Below are 24,915 nucleotides of genomic sequence, written 5' to 3' on the forward strand. Positions count from 1 at the left end.
AAAGTTATCTACAATTAATTGCATTGGACCAATTAAAATGAGTGCTGATGCGATATGCACTCTTAAAACTTTCATACATCAATAAAAATGCAATGATATGGTCAAAACAAAGACAGGAATGTTGTAGTGCAGGTTGCATAAGCCACATGACCGTACACCCAACTTAAATGAGCACATGACATCACTGATATATAAAAGTTGATTGATGTATACTAAGGTGTAAGACAAGAGCACACACACACTCTCTCTCTCCACTGTTCATTATCTATATGGATCATATTTGTTGGCTGAGTGGTTAGCATATCTGCTCTCCAGCCAAACGACTGTGGGTTCCAATCCCGCCATGGGCATGGATGTTTGTGATTGTCTGTGAAAATAATAGTAGTGATGGTGGATGAGGTTCAGTTGTGGAGATGGAGAGTTGTAGAGTAGGTGTCCTCCCTCGATGAGTCTTTGGACTCCCTGGAGGTGTCAAATAATAATAATAATAATAATATGAAGGAAAGGAACATTAGACTCATCTCTGAAGAAAGATGTTAGACTTCTAAATAAATCTGTTCAAAGTCTCTCATGATTCTTAACTAAATGAAATAACTGATATAACAAATGTAGTAAAAAGTCTGCTATAACAAAAAAAAAAATTAATTAATAAAAACATGAAAAACCTCAGCTGCTTTCTCAATAAGTGCCATATAGACCAAGTAAATTACTTCAGTTGTTTAGATAACTTTTTAGTGAAAATGACAAATTAAATATGGTAATAGGCAGCAGAATAGACAAAGTTGAAATGCTGAGGAATCAATTGAGTAAATTTATTTGAAATAGGGAAGAAATTGGCCAAAACAATGAACTAGCAGCATAAAAGATGGTGTTCAAACCTGTTTTAACTAATTGAGCTGGGTTAGCAATAAAACAGTTGATCAGAGATGTGGACCATAGGCATGAGAGTTAAGAAAAAACTTTTGATTAGATGTCATCAATGGCAGAATCATATTAAAAATGAAGATATTAGAAAGGAACTTGACATGGTTAGCATTCAGAAATATGTGAGCTGAACTGTTGTAAACTGATATGGTCACTTAAACCAAATGGTAGAAGAGAGGCTAGCACAAAAAGTGTTTGATGCCAGGAGTATAATAATAATAAAAGAAACCAAAGATGATCAACATTTGTGGAGGATTGATACTGTTAGTCGATCCTTAGAAAACCATTATTATCATTATTATTTTGTGACACCTCCAAGGAGTACAAAGACTCAGCAAGAGAGAGAGGGTACCTACTCTACAACTCTGTCACCACTACATCTCCAGACGATCGATAATAGATTAATTGGGATGGGAAAACTGTTGATAGTAATAAGTAGCAGTAATAGCTAGTACTGGTGCAAATTTCTTCGTAATGTAGTGTTCTGCACATCTCATGTGGGTGATGATTTACTAAGGAAAATCTGGAATATGATAATGAAAATAACATTTTCGTGATTTATACAGTTTTAATAGTAAGTTTTTCAGTGTTAACAGCTGTTTAAAATATTTTTCAGATTACATCTATATTTGATCATTTATAATATACGCAGATTTTTGTTATAATGTATTATCTCTCCATCTTTTCAGAACGAAGAATTACAGTGCCACATTTTGTAGTAAGTATATTTTAATGTTAATCCCAGATTCTAAACCAAATATAGGCTACAGCATATGAAATATGAGGAATCTCTAAATAGATATAGCTTTCTTGTTAGTCGATTATTATGTTGTTTATTACCACAATTAAAATCAATTTTATCACTTGAGATATATTTTATGTGATCAAAGAATTACTTTGCCTAGTTCAATACCATCACTCTGCTTGTTAGTAGACTAGAGTCACTTGAAAATTTTCCATTTTTGATTTAGAGTTATGTCAAATTATCCGACTGTATCATACTAATATGCAGTAAGTTTACAAATTTTTGTAGGTTAAGAGATTTGAATAAAAAACAACTAATAACTGGTGAGTTCCTTTAATTTCCATATATAATTGTTGTTAAAATAAATGTAGGATTCTATAAGATGCTTGAATTGCCAAACTGGTCAGAACTCGGATAAATTTTTAATGAATAACAAAACATAAATATGGTATAGCACAAAAAAAAAAAAAAAAACATTACTGAACTTTGACGCTACCCCCTTTGTGTAGACTCTGCGCCATTATGTTTAGCTGTAGCAATAGTGTTGATGGAAGAAAAGATGTTTATTGTTGAGCATTATTTTCATTCATACAGAGTTGGTTAAAGCAAATGGTCCAAACCTACAACATGTTTTTGAGCAGTTTGTTTGTTGTTTCCTGTTAGCATGCTCCAAGCATTAGTGTCATCATTGCCTTAATTGAGAGGTTTTGATGTACCGGGAGTGTTCTGCCACTATGCAAAGAGCATTTGGGTGGGTAGACCACAAGCTGGTAACACAAATATGAATCATGATGTGTGCTAGAGCAAGCGTCATAGTCTCCGAAATGCAGTCGGCACCGAACAGCAGTAAAAGTTGGGATACCGAGGCGGTCACTACAGAGAATCCTTAAGGAGCTGGGTGTCTTTTCATATGTCATAAAATATTCCATTCTTTGCACAGGTATTCCAACAGGACAGGGCAACTTGTCATACATCACTTGGTTCTCGAGCCTCATTTCAAGGTTCACAGAATTCCCATACCCTTCACATTCTCTTGAACTTGCATCACTTGATGCCTTCATTTGGGGGTATATTGAAGGAATGAGTATTCCACCATGACCCACTGTCAAACCTTGATGAACTAAGGGTTAAAATTACATGATATATTCAGCAGATGTCCCAACTCTTGTTCTCAAAGATGACAGAGAACCTTCTCATGTGCTACGAAACCTGTCTTGAAAGACAAGTTGTCCATTTCGAGCATGTAATCTACTGTCATTAATGCTTTATTATTCAATCAAGATTCCACTGATAGTTGGGATGTACGTATCATCATGTGTAAAGATATATTTCTTTGTTAATAAACCCATTTACTCCATAACATATGCCATTGTAGTTATTCAGTACCTTTTTTTTTTTTTTTCCCTGTGGAATACTGTACAAACTGGGAATATTATGTCCTCTAACTAAACTAACTAAAATAGCTATGACAAATTTGGCAATTAAATTAATAATGAAAAAGACTAAAACTATGAAAATAAGAAATTTCAGCTGTATTATGTATTCTCAGTGGAGAACCTGTAAAAAAAATATATATATATATATTTCAACTATTTAGGCACAGTTTTTCATGAAGATGACAAAATAAATTTGGAAATAGACAACAGAATAATCAAAGCTGATATGGTGAGAAACCATTTGAATAAATTTATATAGAATTAGAGAGAAATTGGCAAAAATACCAAACTATGAGATATAAAGCAAGGCTCAAACCAGTTTTAAGTTATGAATCTGAGAGCTAGGTTAGAAGACTGGAGACCACAGATATGAGAGTTCTGAGAAAGATTAGATGCATCAGTGGTAGTATCATATTAAAATTAAAAACATTAGGAAGGAACTTGACATTGTTTCCATTCAAGAATGTGTTAGCAGAACTAATTTCAGGTGGTATGACCACTTAAACAAAATGGGAGAGGAAAGGATAGCAAAGCAGATGTTTGATGCCAAGATGGCAGGAAAGAAACCCAGAGGATGACCAAGGTCTAGGTAGATTGATTCATTCAGAAGTTCCTTGCAAGAATGAAATGTTAGATGCAAAGTATTGGAGTGCTGACAAGTAATAGACTTAATTTAGAGGAAAATTGTTGAAAGGAGATTAATAATAACATAACAACGGTACATTGCCCCTTCGATTGGAATAGGCCTAAGTTCGATTCTCGTCACGATGGGAGACATCTTTATCTGGACAATTTCAATCGAAGGTGAGTTAGCCGATCTCATACAGAGGTAGCAGGGTTTTTTTCTCCCAGAAACTCGGGTTTTTCATCCCACATACAGACAAATCAGCCCTTCAGAACACACGCAATTTACAGACAAAAAATACTAGTTGTGGTAGTGGTGGAGGTGGGCGGTAGATGGCATTGATGGAGATGATTCATAGTAGAGGTTCGGTGTAGTGGTTGCGACCGTTGTAGGTGTCCTCCCGCAATGAGTCTTCGGACTCCTTGGAGGTGTCATGAATAATAATAATAATAGTAATGTAAACTGAATCATGTGGTGTCATAGTAGCATGAATGAATACCTTTTGAGGGTACATATATGGGTATGTTTTGGTACCACTGTTATTTAATTCATATATTAATGATATTGGGATGGGTTTAACTGATGATATACAATTATTTGCAGAGGATGCAAGGCTGGGGAGAGGAATAAAGAATCAAACAGATGCTGTGGCTTTACAGGAGGGGTCTTGAATAGATTGTATGAATTGGCAACAGTATGAAACTGTCAGTTCAGTTTTGAAAGTGTAAGGTTCTGAAATTTGGTACACAACAATGGGATGCAAAATATATACCTGGTGGGGAAATTGAAGCAATAGTTAAGGAGATGCGACTGTGGAGTGGTGATGGAAAAGGATCTAAAGTTCAGAGATCACATTGCACAAGTTGTAAAGTCATCATATTGGATAATAGCAATGATGCAGAGGACCTTAACGTGCAGAAATAAATGTTCTGGTTCGATTATATAAGGCAATGATCAGACCTCGTATGGATTATTATTGTGCACAGATTTGTTCCCCTAGTTTTCATGTTGAGAATATATATATTGGAAAGGGTGCAGATAAGACTGACTAAGGTGGTAACTGTCTTTGGAATGTGGAATATGAAGACAAATTAAGAGAATGCAGTTTGCAAAACTCTGTGAAGATAAGAGAGGGATATGATTGAGGCATTTAAGTTGGTAAAGGGACTGAGTTAATGTGGCAGAAATTTTTCATAGACAAAATTGCAATGCACCTCTTCTTTGCAGATCTTAGTGATATGAAGTTACATTATCTGCATAGCTAATTACTAGTATAAAACTAAAATATTGTATTTTTGAATGTTGGAGACTTGTAAAACCTCAACATGTAATTTACTTACTTCATATTACTTAGGAAGTAAAAAAAATATCTTGATAAGTGGAAATACTAAATAGGTTGAACGATGAAACAAAATTAGGGTTTTCTTCACTTTCAAAAGACAGTAGGGTGAAGGAATGAAAATAATAGAATGAGACTACTTTTGCTTATAGCCACTGTAAAGCGTCTCTCTCTCTCTCACAAAAAAAAAAAAAGAAAAAAAAAAGTCAACTTTTTATTTGTCACCCCAAATAACTTTTCTTGGGCTTCATAGTCAGCCGTTTTTAATTTTTCCATTTATAGAAGAAACATTTTGCTCAAAGTGAGTTTGAGCATAAATATTCCACCATATGTATAAATGAAACAAACAAACAACAAAAAAAAAATTAGACTTGGGGATTTGACCTATTCCCTGAGGATAGAAAGCAAAATGAGGAAAGAGGACACTTGGAGCACATAAAGCAGGTGGCTGCTATCTTGAAAAACATTTGTTTATTTGAAGCTGCAGATAAGTACTTAAAATGTGTACATCTTCAGCATTTAAAAAGTCAGAAACTGAGTATTCTGAAAATTAACTTTGGTTAATTATAAAATCTGCAAAAACTGAAAATTCTATTGATCTACTGAATAAAAATCATCATTAAATTCCTGACATGTACCCCTCAAGGGGGTGCAGAGGCTGCTATGAGAATACTACATGAAAAACTTACATAATTACTAACTTCCTATCAACAGTTTTCCTCCAAATCAATCTGTTATCTGTCAAGACTCCAACATTATCAGATTTATATTTCTGTCTTCTAAGGCACTTTTTACTGTATCACTCCACCTATATCTTGGTCTTCCTCACAGTCTTTTTCCTGCTGACCTGGCGGAGAGCTTGTTTTGCTAATCTTTCCTCTCCCATTCTGTTTAAGTGACCATACAACTTGAGATTAGCTGTGCTAACATATTCCAGGATGCTAACAGTATCAAGTTCTTTTCTAATAACCTTGTTTTTAATATGATATTGCCATTGATGCCATCTGTTCACACTCCTAATCTTTATCAGGACTCTTATATCTGTGGTCCCTAGTCTTTGGTGAAGTGTTTTATTTCTAATCGAGCTCTCGTTTAAAGTTTAAACACTTCTCTTGTATATATATCTAATTTAGTGTTTTGACTAATTTCTCTCTTATTCCATATAAATTTATTCAGTTGACTTCCTACCATACCAGGTTTACTAAGTCTGTTGTCTATTTCCATATTTAATCTTCCATCTTCACTAAAAATTGTGTCTAAGTAGGTGAAATGTTTTACTTATTGTATAGGTTCTCCATTCACAATGCAGTTGATATTTTCAATGTTGCTGCCTATTTTCATTGTCTTTGGTTTGTTTCTTTTTTATACGAAATTTATTACGACAGTTATTCAGTTTAGTCAGGGAATCTTGCAGGCTTGTAGCAGATTTATTTAGAAGTATAACATAATCTGCATAAAGCAAGCTGACATTAACATCTCCAATTTCGATATCAGGTTTAATACCGCTTCCCTTCATAATGTGATCCATATAGATAATGAATAATAGAGGGGATAATGTACATCCTTGTCTACCAGATTTAATATCAAACCATCTTCTTCTACTTCCTTCAGTTCTACCTGCTGACTTACAACCAAATAAAGACTAAGTATTGCTTGATATTATGCCCCATTGACACCATATAACTATATCAGTTTGAATAACTTTTCTCTTGGCACCTTGTCATATGTGACTTTTGCAGGTCAACTAAACTTAAATACAGATCTTTATGTTTTTGTAATTTCTCAACTATTTGTCGTGAAGTGGAAATCTGATCCCGATAGCCTATATTTGGCCTGAATCCTGCATGTTCTTCACCAAAGTTCCCTTCCACAATCCTTCTCAACCATTTCTCAAGTATATTTGCATAAATCTTACAGGGAAGACTCAGTAGGGAAATGCCTCTGTAATTCTCATATTCAGTTTTATTTCCTTTTAGGTACTGTGAGAGCTCTACTCCAATCATCTGGAATTCGTCCCTCTATACAGGCCCTCTGAACTATGCAGTGCAGCAATTGCAAGACTTTTATACCTCCATACCTGATCATCTACTCCTGCTCCCTTTCCTCATTGCGTTATTTTGATGAGTTTTTCTCTTTGAGTATGGATATGTATTCCTGATTGTATGCCTGTTCGGTGTTTTTTTTTTACCACTGTGCTGTGACTGCTTGTTTCACTTAGCAATTTTTCGAAATAATTACTCCATACATATCTTTTTTCCAATTTTCAAGTCACCTTTATCATCTCTAATTCCTTTTACAGCACTCTTTCCTCCATTTCTAAGCTTTTCCACAGCCTCCAGAATATTTTGCTACCTTCCTGGTATTTATTTTCTATGTTCTTGCCAAAGTCTTTCCATGACTTTTGTTTAGTTTTTGTTACACAGTGTTTAGCTTTCTTACATTTGTCTCTGTATTCTCTAAGAGCACAAGCTGACTTATTCACCAGGAACTTTCGATATGCTTTTTTTTTTTTCTTCAATGCCTCTTTAACTTTCTGTGTCCACCATGGAGTTTTGATTTTTCTATCCTTGCAAACCTGAATAAATTTGGCTGCCATAATTAATTGGATGCAGGGGAGGGGAGAAAATATATATAAACTCCTTCGATCTATGACAAAATAACTCGCTTTCATCAAAATCTGAAATTAATGATGTAATGATCTCAGTTAGGATGGCCCCCTTGTGTTGTTAACTTGCAAACACCACAAAAGATCAACTCATCTTTGATATCATCATAAATTTGTTTTGTCTGTTCGTTGGTATAGTGAATAGTGTACTTGCTAATGATGTCCTCGTGAATCTTACACAATCTCACAGGTGGTGCAAGGGCGATGCAAAAGGATGATAATGCTATAATTAAGGTGCTGTACGCTTTCGCCAGGTGGTTAGCATATCCGCTCTCCAGCCTGAAGGCTACAGGTTCAAATCCTGCCATGGGCATGGATGTTTGTAATTGTCTATGAAAATTCTTGTAGTGGTAGTGGGTGGTAGTTGCTGTTCGTTGGGGTAGGTTGATTGAGTGGTGGAGACAGAGCTGTAGAGTAGGTGACCTCTCTCGATGAGTCTTTGGACTCCCTGGAGGTGTCGAGTAATAATAATAATAATCTTAATCATTGTGAGTATTTTTTTTTTTTTTTTTGCCACTAACTTAATTTTAGAACAAGATTACACTGGGTTTTTTATTGACCAATGAATTTAGAGATAAATTATGCCAACAAGTTTCACCAACTGGGCTGCTTCTTCAGGGCATACAAATGGTAAAGACAACTCAAAGTCACTAATACATATAACAAACGTATAAAATATAACAAAATTAAAAAGACACGTAACATCATATGCATGGAGCGTGTGTTTCATCAGTTATCATTGTGTGTGTGCATGCTCTGTAGTTTGCAGCGAAAATAAATTCTGGCAAGCTTAGTGATCTTATTACGGTTTTCCATATGTTGGGCAGGATCATTCTACCAAGACTCAATATAAATCCTCAATTGCCATTCCTTATGCAGGAACGGTGTCAAAAAAGATTGCAACAATCTTCAAACCTTTTGAAATTAGAGTAACTTTCGAACTGATCAAGACAATCCGAAACATATTAAGGTCACCAAAAGACAGCAATGCCTTTTTCAAATACACTGGAGTATACAACATCCCTTGCTTTTGTGGTTTAAACTACATAGGTCAGACATCACGAAGTCTTGAAATAAGAAAAATGGAACACGTAGGGGATGTTAAAAATAACAGAATAGATAGTTCCGGATTAGCCCTCCACTTCTTCAACACAAGCCGCACCATTGAATGGAACAAAAGTTCCATGCCTTATCTTGAATTTCTGGTGTCGCAATTTCAAAGAAGCCACAGTGGTTCTTCATTCTGAAAGCAGCCTATACAGAAATCAAGGAATGATCCTGCCTGACATATGGAAAACCTTAGCTAAGCTTGCCAGAATTTAATTTCACTGCAAACTACAGAGCATGCACAACAATAACTAATGAAACACTCACTCCATGCGTATGATGTTACGCATCGTTTTAATTTTGTTATATTTTACACGTTTGTTCTATGTACTTGCTACTTTGAGTTTTCTTTACCGTTTATATGTCCTGAAGAAGTGAAACTCGTTGGCATAATTTATCATTAAATTCATTGGTCAATGAAAAATCCAGTGTAATCTTATTCTAAAATCTTAATCATTATTTTTAGTAAAGAATTTATGATTGCCTTCTTATCAGCTTTTCCAGAATTATTTATATGTCAAGACTGATTTCATCATCTCTTAAATTTCTGTCTTCTAAAGTTGTTGTTATTGCCTTCTTCTTTCTAGTACTCCTGATTTCATTATCTACCCATAGATACACAGGTGTTCAAAAGCTAAGGACAAACTACATTTTTACTTGTATATGAAAAAAAATTTTCATGACTACAGCCAAGTATGGACAAAAATTTATTACCATCATACTAATAATTATAACTAATACTAATATTCTGTTGAGTACTACCATGTGATCCCTTTGTGCACGATTCAAAAATTTGAATATGTAGCTGCTTTCTACTTCAAATTGTCAATTATACAAATTGCCACAAACTGATTAACCTGAATTTACAGTTGTAATCTTCATGCTTATCCTTCTGATTTGGACACTAGTGTAGGCTAATGCATATAGATGTATTGGATAGAGGAACAAAGTATATTTGGTTCTGCCTTTTAATTTTTCTGCCATTTTTGCTTCAAACATATGAGTGGAGGGGCTGAAAAGTTCTGATAAACACCTAGAACAAAAATGATATTAAATCAACTGATATAACCACAAGAAAGAACATATTTTAAAATCTTTTAACCCCCATGTTTCATCAAATTGTAATAATTTGTTCTTTTTCTTTTAGAATATACAAGAAGACATGTCAGAGGTTTGAAGAAATTCAAAGACCCAGAAGTGTGGGCCATCATCATCAAGTTTTTCGTGCTGCAAGAAATATCTGCAACTGAGATTCATCAAACTTTGTGTGAGACTTTAGGGGACTGTGCTCCAGCATATCCAACAGTTGCCAGATAGGTGGGTGGTCAAGGTTAAAACTGGGCATCCTGAGACAACAGATTCCTCCAGGTCAGGAAGACCTTCCACTGCAGTCACACCTGAAAACATCGATGCAGGTGCACACCATGATCTGTGATGATAGATGAATACCAGCCAAAAACATTGCAAGACTCGAGGTATATCCAGGGAATGAGTTGGAGTCGTTATCTGCCAATATCTAGACATGCAGAAGCTCTCAATGAAGTGGATCTCTAAATGTTTGAATGCCAACCAAAAGAGAGAATGTGTGCTGTCATCTCAAGGAATTTTGGGTCATTTTTAGAAATCAAATTTTGAGAAACCTCATGTTGTGACCATTGATGAAACATGGCTTCATCACTATGACCTAGACACAAACAACAGTTAGTGGAGTGGAGACACAAAGGTTCTCCACAGCCAAAGAAGTTCCAAACACAAAAGTCAGCAGGGAATGTTCTTGCCATTGTCATTCGGGATATGGATGGTGCAATCCTTACCAAATACCTAAAAAAAAAAAAAAAAAAAAAAGTGAAACTGTTATATCAGTAGTTTATTCAACAGCTCTGAGGGAATTGAAGGAAAAATGGCATGGGAAACGGAGCAGAGGCATGTTGCTTCTACATGACAACATACTTGCTCACACTGCTCGTGAAACCCAACAGACAATAAATACATAATTTGGGCTTTCAATGTCTGTTTTAATATTTCATGCTTTAATATTGGTTTGACCACTATTTGAACTTCTGCTTCTCACTATAGCAATTTTTCATGTTCTGTTATCTACACGGCATGAGCATAATTTCTTGTTGTGTAAATTAAACTTAATAAGAATTTATGTTTAATGTAATCTTATTAGTTAAGGAAATTAACAACACATATACATGTTAATTAGAAAAAAAACCTTAATATTGCCCCTAGTCGACTGGGATGAATATTCCTGATTATCTGGCTGAAGTTCTCAGTATGAGTATCTCCCAGATTTAAGTCTGTTTCATAGAATCAAATTTATTGAGGTTTGGGTAGTTTGTTTAGGTATGTTCTAGGAAAAGTCTTTCATATTTTAATTTTGCTCCTCTAGAGTAAGGTGAGGCCTCCCATTGTATTGTGTGGTAGGTTTCCAAGGTGATCAGCAAGTCCTGAGTGGCTGTAGTGGTGGAACCAGAGTAGTCTTTGTGTTCAGCAATTCTGATGTTGGTTGTCCTGCTTACCAACTATAACTTCAGTTTGCATTGGAATAGTGATACAAGTCAACCCTACCTTTTCATGATGTGGCATCTTTTCCACTGAAGGGACTTTGGCAAACCCAGTAAGTTTTCCTGCTACAAAAGAATACCTTTCTAGTTAGAGGAAATGCAAACTAGACCCACTAAGTTGTAGATGACATTCACCCAGTTATTAGTCTTACCAGAGACCCCCAGGGAGTCAGGGACTCATCAAGGAAAACCATATGTCACTCACATTAACTGTCATATCTTTTCTTAAATTCATTTACGCTACCCACTCACCATCCCCAAAGACAAACCATTCTGATCATTCCAATCACCACTATGAGAGGAAAATAAATCTCTTACCCTGCCTCCATCCACTTTCTTGACTGCATTCATTTTCATCTTCCATGGATGTTCTCTTCCCTTCCTCCATAAAATAAAAATATCCATCTACTGGTATCTGACTCTTTCAGAAGTTGAAAGTCTCTCTCATACCACTCCTTTCTCCTGCTTGCTAATCTGCAGTCAACAAATTCTCATTTGTGGACTGGAGACATTTACATTCTACAATCCCAATATCATTTTTGTAAATCTTCTTTGCGTGATTTTATTTAAGGTAAAGTCATATTGAGGTCTTCTAAAGAGGCAAAATAACTTTCTCGTTCTTACATGTCATTTGTTTTAGCATTGCGGTTATCTCCTGAATTGTATTTGTAATCTTTCTTATATGGCTGACTGCCTTTCAGTCCATCAAAACTTCAGGATCCTTAGCCTAATTATTTTTTCCCCCTTCTGGTATGAATCTCCCAAAGCAATCAGTTTCATTGATATAGTACACAACTTGTGATCTCTTCCTAAAGTGCATCACTTTGCACTCGGCCACTTTACTTTAAGTCTTGCTGCAGGATCGCTGCATCACCTTCATTTGACATTTCTCTTTCCAGTTTAGCATCATTAGCAAACAACTGAATATTTCCCTTCAGATGATTTCCTACATCATCAATATACAAATTAAGCAACAGAGGACCAAATACTGAGCCCTGTGGTACGCCACTATCATTTGCCTTCTCCTGGACTCGACTCCTTCATAAACCACTCTCTGATATCTGTTTATCAGTCACTCTCTAATCCAAATCACCAGATCTGTATTCAACTCCATTGTCACTTGATTATAAAAAAGTAAGCAGATTACTAAGGCAAAACCTTAGTAATCTAAGGCAGAACTTCACAAAACTATGTTGTCCTTTATAGAGTATCATATTCTTATCCAGTTTTCCATTCCCCTAAAAATATTCTATCTTTCACCTTCTTCCCAAAGAATTCATAGCCCACCTTGGAAACTCAGGTTTTAAATTGTGACATACCTTTGTTTTATCCACAATTCTCCTACTTCTTTCTATCTCTACATTTCTTCCCCCCCCCTCTTTCTGTCATACTTCAGCAGTGATATATAAATGTTTATTGCTATAAGCCTAATGCTTCTCCAAAAGAAGACAACCAAAATCATCCTACAAAGGTATGTCCAAAATTATTCCTTTATATTCTTCATGTATCTGTGTCTTTAAAATATCAATAATGATATTTTAAAAAAGTATGAGTAAAAAGCCAATGACATTATAAAAGGGGTATTCCTAAAGAAATATAGGCAAAATAGCCATAAAAATTATTAATTATCCACCTAGCTCTGAATTCTATTTTTCTCCAATATTGCAACCACCGCACTTGAGATTCTGATTGGCCTCTAATTTGCTACTTCTGTCTTGGAGCCTCCTTTATGCAATAGGACTATTTTGCTCTCTTTCGACTCCAGGTACTTTCTCACTACTGGAGCTTAAATTAAACAGCTTGGTCAGAGGCGCTGATAATTCCCTTTCACATTCTCATATTACACTGACTGATATGCCATCTAATCCCATTGCTGTTCGTATTGAGGTTCTGCAATATTTATAGTACCTCCATTTCTTTGACCTCTATTCTCCTATCAGTCAATATCACATCTGGCATTGTAATGTCACCACCTAAGTGGCATACCCCCCCCCCCTGCAGAATGCTCACTTAGTAATTCAACTATCTGATTTGGTTCTGTTATCTCCCCACCATCATAAAATCAGAATTAACTTGAACCTTCCTATCTTCTTCCTTCTCGTGTTTATCCCACTTCCAGTGCAGGACGCTCATGTTACATTTATATACGACTTTGTTAGTACAACCCCCAATTAACCTACTGCCGAGCCTGCTGCTGGGAGAGGGGGGGGGGAGCGTGAACCTTCCTAAACATTAAGATATCTCTCCAGCTCGCTGCCTTACCTTCACATCTCATCTGGCTTGTGGAAATACCAATGATCCCAGGACTGGTGGAGAAGACTGGAATGAACTACAAGAGAAGTATCTGATTACATATCCAACTATCACATCTCCAGGATTCATTGTACCTCGAAAACTCGATCCAGCTAAACAGATTTAGTAAGGCTGCTGTGTTCACTTATATCTGTGATGAATTTCACAGTCACCCTTTTGTGTGTGGCACTGTGCAGACTATGTATTATATCACTGATGACTGCTCTACTCTTTCATTCCCTGGAGGCCTCAGGAACTTGCATTTACTCCCACATAGTGCCATCAATTGGTTAACTGAACTGTCAATCTTTATAGAGTTCTGCTGATTAATTTCATGTATTTTTACCCTATACACTAAATAAAATAAAAACATCACAGCACATCGGTTTTTATTATTATTATTGAAATGTAAGTTAAAATAAAATATGGAAATCAAATACATAGAACAAATATAATAATTTTCATTAGAACTGGGATCTGAGAAAATTGTATGAATAGAAATTAAACCTGATAATCTCTGTTAAAGAAGTTGATGACTGTATGTTTTGTTTCCATCTATATAAGTGGATGATATTGAGAACAATACATATTTGGGTGTTTGTTTTTCAGTATTGGCATTAACTTGATCATTTGCATATTAATTCACTTTGTCACATGCATTTCAAAACAAGAAAACGAAAATATAAACATAAAAGCGACAATATGCACATATAGTATGAAATTTAACTGTAGCTGTGTTGAACCATAGGAAATTAATATCCAAAGAATTTATGCTATAAAACAGCACTCTTTAATTTTCTAGTGCATTGAAAGTATTCCCAAAACACCATGTTCATGATTACAATTGATTGTCATCATGGCATGTTTGCCATATTATCCTTTGGCCCTATACATCAGACTATCAGCATTATGTATAAATACATTAATGTAAATAAATAAATACATTAATAATCATCAATCCAGATGACAACTATATATCAGCCTAGATACTTCATCATATGGAATGCTTAATTTACTAATTAAACACACCTAATAAAATAATAAGAAAAATTGAATTAAAGATGCCAATAAATTCTATTCTTGTTTAATCCTTTATCATGATGCATGAAGTACCTTCATCACTAAATTACTTGTGTATAGAGGCTGTTGATTTCACATTAATTACCTTAGTATCCCATAATGCAAAGCATTATGGGATACTAAATATAATTCTTATTGTATGAAAAGCTTTGTATAATTCTATGCATTATGAGAAGGGCCACTGCCCAGACCAGTTTCTACCCTTGAGGTGAAAAAGTAAAGAGGAGTTCATCATAGGCCTAGAATAGTTAGTATAGGGTGCAAGAAAGTATGATAAAGAAGACACAATGGATAGCATGAGAGGGGAGAGGGAAATGATATCCAAAGGCTATCATTTTTTTCTTTTTCACCAGTCTCATGCAACTGAACAATCAAAAGACCAACTGAAACTAAAGCGCAAAGATGATTGATATCCAGATGGTTAGTCTTATCTAAATTAATCGCCTTGAGTTGGCCTTCTCTGCCTGGGATTGTTCTCCAGTCACTCTCCTACAATTGACCATAAGATCACAGTCAACTAAGAGGATAGAACCATTTAAAAAACTTCTCATACTAAACATAGACAGAATTTTATCTCCCCTTGGTAAATATTGCATGATGTGGATACATCATCTAGCCAAAAATTTGGTATCTCCTAAAATGCTTCTTTCTAAATATAAAAATCATCCTATTAAATAAAATGTCCATAATATAATATTGTAAAGTATTTTCATGTTATATTGCTGGTTTTCAAATGCATGTTTTTTCCTAACTTTCTAGAAATGGTATTTTATTTCATTAATCATAAAAATCAGAATTCTCTTCCCATTGCTGACAGGTAAAGGGTACTGGGGGGGAAAAAAACATTCAACACATTATATAATCTGTTCCAAATATGCAGGGCAAGAAAGTAGCTGTACAATGCATGTTCTACTGTTTGCAGTTTATAATGGATGTCACAGATTGGATCTAATGTTAAAGTACCTCCAGTTGATGGCATTTACTTGGAAGGTGACCATATGCAATTCTCCATGCAAGAGCCACTTAAGATATTCTTCGAACTAATAAGTAAGTTATGAAACAAAGTGTTATTGTCATCAAGTTATGCTTTTATTAATGGAGAATGTCAATGTCAGAATGTTGTAGCAATCTTAGAGTTAAACAAAGAATGTTGTAGTCTAAATAGTTTACTCTAAATGGTGGGAGATGAAAATCCAGATAGTACTGGAGAAGGTCTGCACATGTGTGATTGGTCTGCAACATTTTATGGATTTTTGAAATTCTGTTGTTTAAATAGCAGAATTTTAACACTGGCAGCCAAAGCCTCCATGCTTCTTTGCTAGTTAAAGAAATTCCTTTTTAATTTCTTGGTATGTATACTTGCTTCGGCAGTACATTCACTAAAATTGGAACAATACAGAGAAGATCAGCATGGCCCCTGCACAAGGATCACATGCAAAATCATTAAGCGTTCCACATTTTTTTAGCTGGCTTGGTTGGGCGAGTGGTTAACGTACCCACTCTGCAGCTAAAAGGCTGCGGGTTCGAATCCAGCTTGGGCATGATGGTAGTGCGGTTGGTGGAGATGGAGAATTGTAGAGTAGGTGCCCTCCCTCGATGAGTCTTTGGACTTCCTGGAGGTGTTACATAATAATAATAGTATCAGATAGACCAAAAAATTATACAGATTTACTATATAATTGCTTTTCTTCAGCTTCTGTAATGTCTATAATATTTATTATGAGAAGGGAAGATTATGGTCTTAAGTACTATAGCTTTAGAAGAAAAGGAAGGTGGCCCAATTTTTCAGTCTTCTAAGGTTTCAATGTTTTTGTGTATAAGTTCTTGAACTGGTAATATTGGGTAAGCGAAGAAGAGAATTCCATGTATAGTGTGAGGTTCCCTCTCTTAGGGATCAGTCCAAAGGGAATGCTCCAAGATTCCACTTTCCAAAAACTTAAATTTGTCTTGTCAACATTGATATAGTACGCCCACAGATTCGAGGGCGTACTATACCAATTCGACACTTTTGCTCATGTCACAAAAAGGAGAATCCATTCCAATAATGGGGTAATCAGTCCGTCTTCTGGAATGAGTTTATTATTATAGGTCAGAAAATTTAGCTTTTCTTTTACAAACATTGTAGTTTTTAAACTAGTACAGCGACAGACAAGAAAGCATGTTATTTCGCATGTTGGCGACCAGTTTGTACATCTATTTCTTTCTCCCCTCCACCATGAATCTATTCTTGGCAGAAAGCAAAGCAGAGCTCTACAAAGTGTAGGCATACTATAGTTCATCCACTGATTTTGCTGAATTTTTCTAAAATACCCAAAAAAAAAAAAAAAAAAGTATATGCAATCTTTATACCTCAAAGTGCCTATTGTTGTCATATTGCCTGTCATATTGCTTGTTTTCAAATACTGGTTTTTTCCTAACCTTCCATAGAATTTCATCAGTGGAACCAGACATAAAAGTGATACTAAGGTTAAGGTAATGCAGAATACATATATTTCCCATATACCTGTAGTGAAAAGGTGTAATACCTTATTATTAAAATACTCTGGATTAGAGCTAATTTTGAAAGTTTTTGCACTTGTTTGTAAATTAAATTAAAGAGACCAAGAGATGTTAGCAAACATCTCTTGGTCTCTTTGTTTGCTAACATCTCTAAAGAGATGTTAGCAAACAAAGTTTGTGCTTGAAGTATCTTCATAACTAGATTACCTGTATATAACTTCACATGCAAGCTTCATTTGCTTATGCTTGTATAAAGGATTAAAGATGAATATAATTATATAATTTCCTGGCATCTTTAATTTAATTTATAACCAAGTGAAAAAAACTTTCAACAATAATAATAACTAGCCAGGTCTTACTGATGCCTACAATCTGAGTTGGGACCTCAGATTGTAGGCATTAGTTAGACATGGCTATCAGAATTTTGTAAGGACTACAACAGTTGTGACAAGATGGCTCCAAAGAATTCTATCGATATGCTGCAAGGAAAAGAAGGAATGAATATGAAAGAATAACTACTAAATGCAGATGGTATGTGGGTGACAGATGCAGAAGAGGTTGTTCAGCAAGTGACCAATGCGGTGGCATTCTTTTTTCCTTATGAGGATGAGTTGAAGATTTTTGGATTACAGAAATTGGTAGACAGACAGTCAAGAGGAGATATGATATAGACATAAATTAATGAAAGATTTTTATCTTTCATTAATTTATGTCTTAATGAGCAGGACTTAATGAACACAGGTCTGGTGGGAGTGTAGGGGAGAAAGGACTAGGTGGTCATCCCTGGAAATTGAGCAGGAGACTGGTGAATGAAGAATAGGCTGCCAGGGACTGTTAGATGTCATGATAGCAAATGAGTTCCAAGTAAACTGTAACAGATGTTGTGAAAATATTGGTTAGTACTTTATATAATGCTTAAGTCTCCCTCGGTGATTCCCTGAACTCCATGGAGTTTTCCTTGTAGTAATAATAATTTTGCCTTCTATAAGAAACTACCATTTATTTGGAAGTTCATCATCAAACATTTAGCTTCAGGCCTTAAACATAAGAGTATAATTGGATATTTTTGCTTATGCTCATAAGGACTATAAGAAACTACCATTTATTTGGAAGTTCATCATCAAATATTTAGCTTCAGGCCTTAAACATAAGGGTATAATTGGATATTTTTGCTTATGCTCATAAGGACTTACAACCAAATAGGTTGTGAGTAAGAATGTTTCCCTGATATCAGTTTGACTTTAGTATAATATTGGTAATGAAAGTTTATTCATTATATGCATTGTCATCTGTTTATCAAAATCTCAACAGAAGTAATAATCTGTATAAGTTTCCCCCAAGACTTGTGGGGAATCGAAGGAGGGAGGAAATGCCCAAATTGCCTTGAGTGATTGTATTCTTAGCCTCATGCAGAAAACCATTCATATGGTCAGGCATTCTTCTTCTCAGTTCTGAGGTATAAAAAAAAGAGCATTTTTATATGTCAGTGGTACTGATGAACGTGTCATGGGGATTATAAAATATTCAATTTAATAGTCCATTTAAAAAATTGGTAAAATTATTAAATTTGTGGTTTTTTTTTTTACAATCTCTTTCTGAGGCTTACATTCCAATCTTTACCTGCAGTTTATCAGGTCTATGTCCTTGCTGACAGTCTTATTTTGATATACTGGTCAGTCTGCAGAAGAGATTGTCCATGTGCTACATTTTTTCCTCAGTAACACTAGTGGTTCTGCTTTTGGAGTTTCGTTGTTATATAGTGTGTTATTTTTGTGTTACTAAGAAGGCGGGGTCACAGTCGACAGCATTTGCGGTGGAAGAGAAGATAAGTTTTAACTGTCTAGTTTAGTTGAATATAGCGTTTATATTTATCTATATCTATGATACAGTGTTTATATATCATTTATATATATTTTTAGCGATTAGTTTAGTAGTTACTTGGCAGTAAGGAACGATGGTGGACACAGCTGCAATCACAAATGGCATGTCACCAAGTCCTCCTCCATTTAAGACCTCTATTATACGTAACATAATAAAGGACTTTGTGGCATGCAGTGTTTGCAGCATGTATGCTTCCTAGGAGTTGGATATGTGGCGGGCGAGAGAAGGGGGAGTGCATATATGCACAAAATGCAGGCAGTGGGAGGAAATCAATGAATTAGATATTTCAATAACCGACTTAGTTGCTTCAGGGATGGGAAATGAATGTGGGAGATGAGTAGTGTGATAGGGGGAGAATGATGAGCAAAATATGAATGAGAAAATAAGAGTCAGGAGTGTGGAAGGCTTGAATGACTGTGAAGTTTTCGGAGATGGTTTTCATTGGGTAAATGAATCGCAAGTAAGCGTGACTGACTTGCAGAGATGGATTGATGAGCTGAAAGTGGAGGTGGAATGTCTTGTGAACGAGATGAGACGTATGGAAGATGAGATTAGGGGAATGGAAGAGATGAATGCAAGGCGAATCAGAGTAGGAGTGAGAGAAGGTTTTGGGAAAGAAGAGGAGAGAATAGAAGCACTAACAGAGAGAGAGAGAGAGAGGTTTAGAAATGATAGAAGAGGAGAGAATAGAAGCAGGAGGAGAGAGAGAGGTATGGGATTGCCAGAAGAGGAGGGAATAGAAACAGTAGAAGAGGGAGTGAGAGAGAATTATGGGAATGATAGAGGAGGGGAGAATGGAAAGTCAGAGAGAAAATGCGAAGGAGCTCTGGAACCAGGGATAGAGTGATGCCAGGACAGCAGGTAACTAGGGGAACACAGAGAAATGGTTAGAGGACAGATAGAGAGAGAGAGAGAGAGAGAGTGAGTGAGGGATGCAGGTGAGCAATCAAGGATCAGAATGGTTAGAGGTGATGTATGTAGACTCGATGATCTCAGGTGTGCAAGATAGGATGCCAGGGGTGTGTTTGCGTGGAGGGATGATAGAAAATGTGGCTGTGGCAATTAAGAGGGTGAAAGGATAGATGAAATGATTGTGATGGTGGGCATGAATGGCTTGAGAGACAATGCAAGTTGGGCAGTGAGAGATCTGAGATTCTTGCTTGAGGTTGTGCAAAAGAAAACACAGAGAGGAAAGATTGTGTGTGTGTGTGTGTGTGTGTGTGTGTGTGTGTGTGTTGCCCAGGTATGATAGTAACGAGTTGAGCAGAAGAGGTAATACTGAATAGCATAATAGCCAGAATGTGTCAGAAGAGAGGATTGGAATATATGGATGCTTGGAGGGCATTTGAGGACAGAGGGGGGTAACTGTATGCGAGAGACTGCTTGTATTTGAATGAGGAAGGACGAAGGCATCTGGAGAGATTGCTTTTCTGAACAAGTGAGTGTGTCAATGCAAGGAAACTAGAATTCCCAGGGTGGATGATAGCAGGGATAGCCTCATGTGGGAATGGGTGCTTGGGGGAAGTGGGACAACATCAGGTAACACTGAGTCCAGTGGGATCGAGAGGGGACAATGATAGATATAGAAACAGTGACATTTTTATGCTCTAATCTAATGCCAGGAGTATCCGAAATAAAAGAGATGAATTGGTGGCACTGATTGCATCAGCCTGGCCAAAGATTATTGGGGTTGACGGACGATGATGTAATAACGGGAACTGAAGTGTCAGGGTACAGCATTTTTCGGCAGGAAAGGAAAACGTGGTGGTGGAGTACTGCTTATGATAAGTGAAGACTTATGTCCTCTAAGAATGGAGGCTTTGGAATGCAGTGACACTAATGGTTTTGAAAGCATATGGTGTGAGGTAGAAGTGGCCAAGACAGGATATTTAGTGGGATGTTGCTATAAACCAGGGAGCTGGAGATGTTTAGGCAGTTGAGCTTTGCAAGTGCAAGAAGAATGATTGTTATGGGAGATTTTGACTACAGCAGTATAAATTGGGAAGAGGAAGATGCATATAGCAATTAAAGGAATGGAATTTCTAGAATTCTTGAGGGATAAATGTCTTATTAGAGGGAACAAGATGTTCAAGAGTTTTTGGATTTGGTTATAGCATCAGAAGAGTTGATAATAACTGAGATGACATCTCTCCCACCAGTTGGAGACAGTGACCATGTGGTTTGACTTCAAAGGTGAATAGACATGTAGGAGTATCAAAGAGAAAGGAACGTATGTGGAATTATAAGGCACGTAATTATAATAGTCTTAGGTATCAACTAGAGGCAGTTCCATGGAGGACAGAATTGGAAGGCCAGGATATCATTAGTGCTAGGGAAATTGGGTAAGGATATTTGTTATCAGCAATAGTAAGCTGTATTCCTCGAGTGAAGAAGCGGACACAGTTTGGTGTAAAGTGGATGACAAACAATATCAAACAGGAACTGTGTTGTAAAAGAGATTATGGAAGAGATAAGGAGAGAGGTAGAGGTCAGATACACCAAGAATATAAGACACAGGCCAGGAAAGTGACCAGTGGTGAGGAAGGCAAAACTGGAATATGAGAAGAGATTGACCCTAAGATCCAAAGAAAATCCTAGGGAATTTTTTAGCTATGTGGCCAGTAGGAGGAGAAATGTTGTGGAAGAATGACATTGCAGGATAAAAATGGGAATAGAGTGACTGATGCAGAGGATATAGTGAAGTTGTTCAGTGAGCACTTCATTGGAGTATTTCATCCTGGAGAAAAAGGTTTTAATACTAGAAGGATATGGCAGGTTTAGAGGTGCAAGAGGAGAGTCTTTTCCAAATACTGAGTACTCTGGATATCAATAAAGCTGTGAAAGTGGATAGTATTTCACCACGTGTTTTGAGAGAATGTGCTAAAGAACTGACAGCTCCATTGACCTGGCTCTTCAATAAAAGTCTGGCTGTGGGAAAGATACCCAGGGAATGGAAGGAAGGTAAGATAGTGCTGCTGCACAAGGGTGGTAGCAGACTGGAACTGTCTAATTATGGGCCAGTTTGTGCATCATCAGTAGTTGTTAAGGTCTTGGAGAAATTGGTGAAGAACTATATACAGCATTGGGCAGATGAGGGTAATGTTAATTGTGAAAATTAACATGGATTTATTAAGGGGCACTCTTGCTGTAGTAATACGATTGCCTTTTATAATAACGCGACAAGAGCAGTTGATAAGGGAAAGGCATATACTGCCATTTTTTTAGATTTTGCAAAGGCGTTTGACATTGTGTCACATGATAAGTTGATATTTAAGTTTTCAGCACATGGGTTTAGATATCGTGTTGGTCAATTAGATTCGGGATTGACTGTCTGATAGGTATCAGAGTGTTGTGTATGGTGGGGCAATATCAAGGAGGCAGAAGGTTACAAGTGGTGTTCTACTGGGCTCAGTACTGGGACTTGTATTGTTCAACATTTATATCAATGACATTGGCAATGGATTGCAAGGGGATATTCAGTTGTTTGTGGAGGATGTGAAGCTGGGAAGGGTTATCAGTAATAGTGCAGATGTGGCAGCCCTGTAAGAGGATTTGAATAAACTAGACAGATGGGCAAATGAATGAAGGTGTTGGTTTAATGCAGCAAAATGTAAGATCTTGAGGTTTGGAACACATTGATGGGATGCTGCATACTCTATTCGAGGAGCTATATTGGAACAAGTAGGGGGTGATGAGTGATAGAAAACTGAAATTCAGGGAGCATATTGCAAAGGTGGTGAAGGTAACCCAGAGGATCGCTGCAATACTGAGATAGACGCTGACCTGCATAGATAAGAGTTATCATTCTGTTGTATAAGATCCTGATCAGACCACACTTAAACTATTGTTCTGAGGTTTGGTCCCCAGGATTTGAAGGGGATAAATTAACTGTGGAAAGGGTACAGAGGCAGATAACAAAGATTATTTCATGACTGTACAATATCAGTTATGAGGATTGACTGGGGAAATTTGGTCTGCAGAGTTTGGTGGATAGAAGAAGGAGAGGTGATATGATCAAGATCAAGACTTTTAAACTGTTGAGAGGCAGTTATAGGGTAGACATTGGGTAGTTCTTTCGCTTGGTCGAACAGTGGGAAGAGTGATGACAGGGGGCCATCCTTGGAAGTTACGAAAGGAGGCTGTGAGCAAGAGAGTTGGAGTGGTTTCTTTGCATGGAGGGTGGTTGAACCATGGAATCCATTGCCTGAGAGAGTGGTCAGAGCAGGAACGGTCAATGGGGGTCAAGGAGTGGTATGATAAACTTTGTGTTCCTAAAAACGACCTCCCACGATGAGTGTTTTGACTCTATGGAGGCCTGGATAATAATAATAATAATAAAATACCAAGAATACATCAGATTAGATATATTCAAGTATGATCTTGTAAACATGTAGTGGATACCATTCCTAGAATTGTTTGTGCAGATACCAAATTGTTACTCGAAGTGATTTCATATGTAAACATTTGTTCAAGTATTTTTCATTTTGATAATTTATGGAGACTACAACTGTGTTAGGAATAATTACTTTAATTTCCCAACATTCTGACCTTCATATTAAGGTAATAATCTGGAGTACACACACACAAGGATGCCTGTACTCCAGATCATGTCCTTCATATTAAGGTCATGATCTGGAGTACACACACAAAGACAAGCTGTATTACATTTCAAACAGAATGCCAAAGTGACAATGATTGGATCAACCCTTATTCTACTGGCCTGACCTGTAGTGAAAAAAAACATCAAAGCTAGATTCTGTTTATAACATCATCAGAGAACAAATTCATATAAATAGTTTTAATACAGCAAAATTGGTGGCCTAATCAATAATTTAACATAAGTGTTGTTTGTTAATCGACGAAATTTCCGGAAAACTGAGAAAAAAGCAAATAGTGTCTCTAAGAGACGAAAATGGAAAAATAGTTCTAGAAGAAGAGAATAAAGCACAGATTTGGATAAAATACGTAACAGAACTTTTCAATGATACTAGACAGAAGCCTATAAATATAAAAGATAACATACAAGGACCAGTAATCATGAAATGCGAAATAGAGAATACTATAAGATCAAATAAAACAGGAAAAGCCAGTGGACCAGATGGTATGCAAACAGAATTTTTAAAATTAATAGAACCAGATAACATCAAACTTCTTGAAAAACTATTTAATAAAATATATGAAAGTGATGAATTTCCATCAGATTGGCTCAAATCTACATTTATCACTATCCCAAAGAAACGCAAAGCGAATTCCTGTGGTGACTTCCGACTTATTAGTCTAATTAGCCAAACATTAAAAATATTTTTGAAAGTAATTCAGAATCGCATATATAGAAAAAGTGAAGAAACTCTAAGTGAAACACATTTCGGCTTTCGGAATGGTTTTGGTACTAGAGAGGCCCTTTTCTGTACCCAAATATTGATACAAAAATGCATAGAAAAACAAAAATTTGTCTTTATGTGTTTCATAGATTTTGAAAAAGCATTCGACAAACTCAGACACACTAACTTAATAGAAGTCCTTCAACAAATAAGGCTAGACGAACAAGACATAAGACTAATAACAAATCTGTATTGGAATCAGTCAGCTACTGTTCAATTAGACAACATTACCACTAGTGATATTAACATCAAAAGAGGAGTGAGACAAGGATGTGTGCTCCCACCACTCCTGTTCAACATATATGCAGAGGGAATCACAATAAATGGAAAGATTGTTAACAACCTACGATATGCAGATGACACCGTGCTAA

At 36.3% G+C, this 24,915-nt stretch overlaps 1 protein-coding gene and 1 non-coding gene across 3 annotated transcripts in view; both read left to right on the plus strand.

Annotated features, from left to right (window-relative positions):
• HPS1 (Hermansky-Pudlak syndrome 1 protein) overlaps positions 1-24,915 on the plus strand; it is a 481,651-nt gene that overhangs the window by 281,265 nt on the left and 175,471 nt on the right. For both annotated transcript variants that reach the window (XM_090391100.1, XM_090391101.1), the window contains exon 8: positions 1,614-1,642. In XM_090391100.1, coding sequence (XP_090247226.1) covers positions 1,614-1,642 — 29 coding nt within the window. The remainder of the gene's footprint in view (positions 1-1,613; positions 1,643-24,915) is intronic.
• LOC150107249 (U6 spliceosomal RNA) lies at positions 16,139-16,245 on the plus strand. Its single transcript, XR_016548291.1, has one exon. It is a non-coding gene; the product is annotated as a U6 spliceosomal RNA (small nuclear RNA).

Source organism: Typopeltis vanoorti, chromosome 4, assembly GCF_054136105.1.
Source record: "Typopeltis vanoorti isolate ZY-2024b chromosome 4, IOZ_Tvanoo_1.0, whole genome shotgun sequence".
Classification (NCBI taxonomy): domain Eukaryota; kingdom Metazoa; phylum Arthropoda; class Arachnida; order Uropygi; family Thelyphonidae; genus Typopeltis; species Typopeltis vanoorti.